Genomic DNA, 8,879 nt, shown 5'->3' on the forward strand with positions numbered 1-8,879 from the left:
CCATGATAAAACTGCTGTATTTGGTGTTGCCTTCTCATTCATTTGGCACTACACACAGATTGCCTGCACGGCTATAACCTTTTTACTAAATGAAAATGCATCATCTGGGCTTTTTATGTAACCCACTGTAAAAACCAAAATTTCAGAAGCAATCATTTTGCAGTTTTCCATTAAATTAAAGTTGTAATTATGTAATAAGGACTAAATCTGTATTTGTTCCAGCAGTGAACTCTGTGTTGGAACCCTTAATTACCTTTATCCTTCAAGTCTTATTTTGTAATGTTAAAGATAGTATCATGTGTGTGTGTTGCAGGTTTACTGTCTGACTGGTACCCAAATCTGGATGCACTGAAAGAAAGCTGTCGTATTGCTAGCAGCTATAACTGGGCTGATGTCGACCTTTCACCTTTCCAAGGTGCGGTTTGGACACTTCGAATAGAACTCACTGCATTTACAAATATGAAAGAAGCAATAATGATGCACCTTGCTTGATTTATCTTTCTGAGATTGAGCTGTATGAAGATTACAGGGAGAGACAAACATTCAGAGCCAGGAGCTGATAGCCCCAGCACTGCCCCAGCTTTTGATTGAGTGCTGAAGTGTTGACACTGTGGAGTTGATTACGAGTTTAATTAAACTGAGCTCCTAAATTAAATAACACTGCCTTCAACTTTAATTACCAAAACACTGAGCTCAGCAGGTCAGTTTATCCAATTACAGTCTAGGAATGCAAGGTAGGATGTATTTTTTTTTTTAAATATCACCCACTGAAGGTTACTGACATTATGAATATATATATTGCAACCAAAAGCTTTTGCTTCATCTTCGTAAATTCGTTTTTTTATTTACTATATTTATATCCTTTGGATCGCCGACTGGTTGTAGTTTCATACATTTCATCGTCACAAAGGCTTTTTAGTGCAGAAAGATACCTCAACGAGCTCTGATGGTAACTGTGGTTGTTCCGTCTATAACTTGTGCTTTATGATCCCTAAAGGATTAAGAGAGAGTATGAGACAAGCGGAGTTGAACAATTGGTCCCTGGAACCCACCCAGATCGCAGACCTCTGCTCGTCCATCAACCAGTTCTTTGCCCGCACCGGTGTGATTCAGCCAGGAGGGGCAGTGCCGCCTCCTGTTTGTCATGGCGCCATGCACCCCAACAAACCCAGCCAGCACCTCAACACAGGTAACAGCACCGACACAGTAACCCTACAACCCCATTTATGTCACGGTCTGATTCAATCTGTGCAGCTGTGGTGAGTGGTTTTTGTTTTTGACAAGGTGATCTATTCTGGACTCTCAATGCTTTTAAAGATATATCTATATTAACATAACAGCTGTATATCTGCCTCTGCTGGGAATGACATTATATATATCATCATGTATCTTGAAAGAGATTAAGACATTGACACTGTTTATTTATTTACTGGCGTGTGACCCTTAAAGTGAATTTAGAGAGCTGAGGAATTAAAATTGTTCACTAACTAAAGATAAAAGTAAATTCTAAAAGAATATACACACATTTGCCCTCTTCTGCTCACCAAATCCCATAATGTGACTAAAATCTTCTATAATGCTTTTACAAATGTTAAAGATTGCTCCAAGCAGAGTCACAAGAAGTTTACCAATACAGTATAGCTGAACAAACAAACATCATATTTGGCAGAAAGTTAAATTTGTTTCAGTGTAAATGAAATTACAGACTATGGTACTTTTTAAACTTAAATCTATGATAGTTTTCAAATTAAATCCAATACCCCATGGGTTACACTGCAGGAACTGCATCACTTAGATTATCTTAAGAGGTGCGCCGCCTTGTTAAGTTAAAGCTTAACATTAAGTTTTGCTCTGATTCTCTCTCAAGGAAATCTCTACATGGACACCAGACAGGGCATGTCCATGATGGGTCCTCCAGGATATCCCCACATGCCCCCAATGAACAGCGCAGGACCCACAATGACAGGTGACACAACAGGGACAAACAAGATTCTAATCATCACTTACAGCCATTATAAAACCTTTTTTATATATAATATATATACTTTATTTTTAGTTTTTTTTATAACTCGTTCAAAATGTAGACATAAAACAAAGACAGAACAAGCAATGCATTAAGTAGAAAGAAAAAAAAGCAAATATACAAGAATATACATAAAATCAAAACATTTAAAAAGAGAAAAGCTTCTGCCATTATTAAACCTTTGATTTGACTTTTTCTTAAAAAAAAAACTGTTCTGTCTCCAGGACACCATCCACAGATGAACCCGCAGCACATGATACCTGCTAGAAACTTCCAGATGCATCGTATGCCAGCTGACGATATCCAGGATGACTTTGATTGGGACTCCATTGTCTAGCCCCTAGACCTCCTTCTAGCAACCAATGGGAGCAAGGAGAGGAGGTGGAAGCCAGGCTGAGCTGACAGGCTGCAGGAGGAGGAAGAGAAGGCCATTGTGGGCTGGATGACGAAGAACATTGGACTAGCTTTGGAGAGAGACAGACGTCAAGAATCCTGACATTTTTACAAAAGAAAAACAAGAAAAAGTTACTTTGAAGACAATCATATTTAGTCGGACATGTTAAAGTGATGCTTATGTACTTGTCTAGAGACAAGTAGAACACATTCACGTCCAAACCACATGATGCTCCTCAGCCAGCCCTCTCCCCGTCCCTAGCCAGCAGCCTTCCAAAGTCGGAACCCCTCTCCACCCCACCCCACCCGACCCCCCTGCTCCGTAACTGTTATGTGATTTCAGCGACGTGTTCAGCTTGTTATTCTTCTCGTGTTGACATTGGCCTCAGCTGCCTCTTGGATGAGTTTATCTCTCTTTAAAAAAAAAATAAGAAAAAAATAATTTTGATTCGATTTTGATTTTGTTTTTAAGAAACACAGTCCGTCTCTGAGTAATGTGATGGTGCTTGTTGGTAACTTTTGGGAGAAAAGTGTGGCTGAATTGGTGGTAAAGTCAGGTTTACAATAAGTGAGGTTTTGGGCAGGATGATAAATGTTCAAGCAGACTCAATATTAAAAATGCAAAGAGAGACAGTGAGAGGGAAAGAGAGCGATCACAGAAAGTGAACGTGATCCGTTTTCGTTGCCAACCAACGCGATCCGGCTCACTGCAACAGACTAGTTAAAGGAGTACAGCAACCTTTTTGATTTTTTTCTTAGTTCCCCATCTCAAGCACTTCAGGATGAGTGAATATGGTGATGAGTGTGAGAGGAAGGTGAAAGCAGGGAAGTCCGACAATTTTAGTCTTTTTAAATTCATTCAACCCAAAGTAACCTGATATTTAGGTTCTTTGTGTGCATCCTATCGATTAATAATTGCTTTACCTATAAGAAGCTGGTATAACGTTCAATATTAAACAAATTCACATTTTTTGACGTTAAAGTTCATCAGTTTTTGATTGAGTAGCCTTTTGATCACTAAACAAACCGTCATTCAGAAACAAAGAGATACATTGCAATAGAGTCTGGTTTATACATTGATTAGGTCAATACTATCAGCCAATCCTGTCTTATCAGCAACATATCAGTATTGGCATATTTGTCAGCCATTAATAACAATAAATTGCAGTACAGGAATGCAAAAAAGATCCAGTATCAGTTGGACTCTAGTTTGCAAGCACACATTCAGTGGGGTTTGGTTTATTTTTTAAGATGAATAACAATATTTTGGTTAATATGTGTATTCGCTTTCTAACTATAAAGAGCCAGGGAACCAGCTACAGCCAAATAATGGTATGCTTTGTTTAGCTTAGCAAAAAGACTGAAAGCATGAGTAAAAAATTATCCTTCGAAAGGTAGCAAAGTCTGCCTTGTGTCCTGGACTATTTCTTGGCCGGTTGCAGTGAATTAACTTCGGAAATAGCCAGGCAAGTTGTTTTCCCCCAGTTCCTGCTCTCTGTGCTTATCTAACTGTGTGCTTCAGCAGGCTTCATATTAACCATACACCGAGAGTGGTGTCAATCTTCTCATCTTCCTCTGGGCAAGAAATAATGATGGCAACAGTGGTTCAGGCCTCACTGACTTATACAATGTATTACATTAAAAATAAATAATTCACTTAAAAGTTCTTAATAGCTTCCCAAAGAGAAAATGCTCTTTTGTGAAAGCTTCTGTAATGTCCTAATACTTTGATTAATGATCAGTAGGTTATGCATCAGATGTTGAACTTTCCATTTAAACAGAAAAAGCAAGTAGAGCTTGACTGTGCAATTCTTTGATTTTTAGATAGAGTTGCATTTCAATTCATGCCTTTTTCCCCAACAATTGTACATGAACGTTAGTTTTGGATACTACACTCTGTGTTTATTGTCAATTCTGGCATTTAAATTATGGAGATACAATTCTTTTGTATCAACTGCCCAATGTTTTTGTTGTGATGGTTAGATAGCATACAATTATACAACATGCTATATACAATGCTATTATACAATCGTAACAGAATGAGAAATGTGACAGTACATAGTGTGTGTGTGTGTGTGTGTGTGTGTGTGTGTGTGTGTGTGTGTGTGTGTGTGTGTGTGTGTGTGTGTGTGTGTGTGTGTGTGTGTGTGTGTGTGTGTGTGTGTGTGTGTGTGTGTGTGTGTGTGTGTGTGTGTGTGTCAGTTTTATTGTCATTTCAGGGCTATGATTGATTGCTGCCACCATCTCTAAGCTATCTATGAGCACAAAAGCAGATGCACACAGTGATTAAAGACTAGATTTGAGACGTGCGGTTTTTTTGGGAAGGGTTTCTGAAGCACAGAGCAAGGAGATCAGCGGTTCTGGTAACCTGTCCTCTGTCATGTGACAAGTCACTCCTCAATCAGACAGGTGCTGAACTTTAGAGAAACTATGTTTAAAAAACAAACATACAAAAAAAAGCCCTTTGCACACTTAAACCTTTTGTTCATCCTTACTGTTTTTAAGATGTGAAGCACCTAATTGATCTCAAAACATAGTCACTGGCAAACTCACTGTTCCATTTGTTTATTTACTCACAGTTTCTATCAGACCTCTAGAGCCAATTATGAGACATGGTCCACATTTGACATTGAACAGAATAATTTATCCGCTCTCCAACAGTGTTGAACTGTGTTTGGGGCTTTGCATACAACACTGTGTGTCCTTGTTTATAGGATAAAATAACATGTTGGCGAATATATTTGTTTTCTCAACAAGAAGATTGTTACTCTTCATGTCTGTACAGTAAATTTGAAGGCTAATGTAAAAGTCTTTGTATCTGATTTTGTTTATTGGTACGAAAGCCTTACTATTTAAAAAAAAAAAAAAAAAAAAAGGTTAGGATTTCTATACCATTTAACAGAGCCAGGCTAGGCGTTTCCCCCCTTGCGTCAGTCTTTGTGCTAAGCTAAGCTAACCCTGGCTGTAGCTTCCTTTTTAGCACACACAGGAGTGGTATCAATCTTCGCAGCTAACTCTGGGCAAGAAAGAAAATAAGTGTATTTCCAAGACTATCAAACTATTCCGTTAAGATAATTTAGCAAATGTGGTCACCGTAGTTCTTATTTCTTATTTGAATGACAATCATGGATTCTTTTTTTGAATCATATTTTTGTATCATGTCTGTCATCGTAGGTAAAGGCACTTTCATGGTTGTTTAATTGGATATTGCAGACCCATATCTTTGAACCCATAAGAGGTTATTTGAAACTAGAACCAGTCCAGTTGTATACCGTAGATCTTCTGCTACAGCGTCCGGAGCTGCAGAGAAAGTCAAGTTCACTTCTTTCACCAGATAATACTGCCGTTATTTTTTTTTGTAGATTTTCCGCTTATAGTTTTTTTTTTTCACCCTGCCAATCATACCTGCCCACTCCTGCTTCTCTCTGCAATGTTGTTGTCTGCCTTTGTATATCAAATGTCCGCCATGTGTGGAGGATTTCCTTGCCTGTGGATCTCAACTACAAGTTTTTTAAAGTTTTGTTCAACTGCCAGAGTTTCATAATTAGTCCTCAGACCGAATACATAGTCAGACGGGTGACCCAAATCATGACTGTTTTAAGTGAGTGTGGGCCAAAGGACTGCAACTAAAGACAGCAGTGAAAAAGAGCATCAGTGTGTATTCATTAGGACTCTGTGGTCCTACAGCAGAGCGTCCTGATTAGTTCTTAGTTAGTGTGAAGGTAAAGTGTGTCTCAATTCTTCCAGGTGAAGATTGTGCGCACATTAACTACTATATGAGCACAGCAGCCCCATGGGAAAACAAATTATTTGAGCTAATGAACGTGGCTTAAAGGGAAAAAAGGTGAAGACAATGACTGGATCAGTGGATCACAATCACAATTTTACATTTTGTCTGCGTGTGTGTGTGTGTGTGTGTGTCTCTTTGAGTGTTTGCTTGTGTGAGATTAAGATTTTTTTTCAAAAAGAAAATTTAAGTTTTTTTAAGTTCCGCTGGACATGTATCTGCCAGAGAGATTACTATTAGTGGGAAAAAAAGATTAAAGGTTTTGAAAACTAAAAAAAATAAAATTAAAAAAAAACTTGTTACAATGGGAGAGAACTGCCAACAAGTACTGCTGATTGGGGCCTATTTTATTCAGTGCTGGTGTGTTGTTGTGCTTGTACATATATGTATTTTCAATCATCCCTTTTTCCTGTGGGGGTGGGGTATCAAGGCAGGGGATGGGTCTTATTCATCAAAGAGAGGAGGTTAAAGAATAGAGTATTTTGTTATTGTCCAATCAGAGGGTGACAGTATGTATATATCTATATTGTATATATGTGATGAAAATGCGTTGGCTTTTTGTGTGACACTACCTTTTACCTGTACTATGGTTCTACATTCAGTGTTTCAGTGTTGATAATATATATTTGGTTTGTGTTTTATTTTCTTCTTTTTCCTTTTTTTCTTTTTTTGATTTTGTCTTTGTCATTTCTTGTATTTTTTTCTCCTATTTGTCCTTTTTTTGTTTATTGCACGGTTTATTACTTTTGTTGTCCAATGAGGTGACACAGCTACTCTTTGTATTCGTTTAGTGCTGTAAAATAACTGAAGTGTTATTAGAATTGTCGATACCACCGCCCATCCCACCCCCTTCCCCAATATGCATGAATGGCACTTAAAGAAATAAAATATGGTAACTTCACTGTGGATTAATGTACTGCTTGAGCTTTGTTCCTGAAGACTTCCGTCTAAATGACATGGTGTAAACCCAAACATGGAGGTGACTTATCTTTATAAATTAATTAAATAAAACTTCAATATTTTTCATATGTGCAGCCCCTCAAATAACATCAGACAAATAAATACACAACAAATTCAAACCGTAAGTATTAAGGAGACACCAGACAAACAGAAACACACATACAGATAAATGAAAGATCACTTCCTAGGCCAACAACTTAATTATAAATGAGGTAGGGTATGCTTTGAATTGATTCATGGCACTTAATTATTCCAAGCTTCACTACAGTTAATGCGAGCATTAAAAAGGTAGTACAGTAAAACTGTACTATAATATTTTTTAGTGTCTGTAATCCTGTCCGCCATTGGACACGGTATTCAAAGAGAAAAGTCTTTGTAAATCCAAACACAAAAATTAAGACACTAAAAGTGGATAGTTGTAACTACAATCTGCATCTTTATGTTCTGTTCAGAAACAGACATCAAAATACATTGTGTAGCTTCAAAGCTGCAAATAGGCCTCTCCGTTTTTTATTTAGCTTTAGGCACCCAACGTTTTTAGAAAGTGTTTCAGACTGTTTAATGCAGGCCTTGTAGAAGTAGTCCACATGATATCACAGTATGTTTCTCTTCTTACCCACCCACCCCCTCGGAGCACCCTGCCAATAGTTTCCATATGGTGAGTCACTTCAGAACATGTGTCCCCACTGACACCTCATACTTAGGCTACATGCTTCAACTCCTATAGGATATTTGATCACAGTCGCAGTGGTCTGACTTCTGTATTAGTCTTTTTGGAAGTTGTTGGACTCTAATGAAAGGACTCTGAAAATCAGGACATCATGTTCAAAGCCTCTTCCATACTACTGCTGACCCTGGTCTTATATGTTCAGCTTTGCTCATCAGCACCAATACGTAAGACCTTGCATTTCTTCTTTTAAAAATAATAATTATGGTCTAAAATTATTATAAAGGAATCCTTTCATTTTCCTGGATCAAAGATATGTTGCTTTGCTGTTAATAAATATAGGTATTCTTATATTTGGCATATTAAACAATAGGTTTGTGAAATGTAAAATACCGTAAAGTAATATCTCATTGCTACATACTATTGCAGTATGAGTAAATTTATTTATCAGTTTAATTATTATTCAGTTGTAATAATAATAACAATTAATTCAACGGGTCAGCTTGATGGAGTTCATAGGGATTGTGTTGTTTAATAAGGTACCTGTGTTTTGTATATTGGTTTGCTTTAGGTATTTTCTAGCAATGAATTTTTTAAAAATGCATTCAGTTTGGAAACTGTCACCTCAGTCACCCATGTAAAATAAGAATGAAACTAATATCCCTGAATATGTAGGTGGTATGAACTACCATCCTTATCTAAAAATATTATAATGGACTGTTCAATGACAAACCTGCTCCTGTTAGCATAATATCCTGTAAGACGTTTAAACTAAACATGGACCTCTACACACCCTCCATGTTTGTCCAAGGTGACTGGAGATCTTCTTATCTGTTTTATAGTTAGTCAGCCATTTTGAGTGCCATAGTTAATTGTGGGGTCTACTCTGTGGAAAGTGGCTACACTTATGCTTAATAGCCTTTTAGATAACAATTCACTTTTGAATCCAAACTAATAAACAAGACACTAAGTGAAAAATATACCTATATTTGAGCCTTATATTACAAAAGCAACTCCAGGAATGACAACAAATGTACACATAAAAACTA

General features: G+C 37.3%; 1 protein-coding gene across 1 annotated transcript in view; it reads left to right on the forward strand.

Moving 5' to 3' along the window:
* Positions 1–7,109, forward strand: part of foxj3 (forkhead box J3) — an 88,120-nt gene extending 81,011 nt beyond the window's left edge. The window contains exons 9-12 of the mRNA XM_080026144.1: positions 314–415; positions 998–1,189; positions 1,868–1,966; positions 2,248–7,109. Coding sequence (XP_079882270.1) covers positions 314–415; positions 998–1,189; positions 1,868–1,966; positions 2,248–2,360 — 506 coding nt within the window. The 3' untranslated portion in view covers positions 2,361–7,109. The remainder of the gene's footprint in view (positions 1–313; positions 416–997; positions 1,190–1,867; positions 1,967–2,247) is intronic.
* Positions 7,110–8,879: the final 1,770 nt, after the last annotated feature.

Source organism: Ammodytes marinus (genome assembly GCF_949987685.1).
Source record: "Ammodytes marinus genome assembly, chromosome: 4".
In the NCBI taxonomy this organism is placed as follows: Eukaryota; Metazoa; Chordata; class Actinopteri; order Uranoscopiformes; family Ammodytidae; genus Ammodytes; species Ammodytes marinus.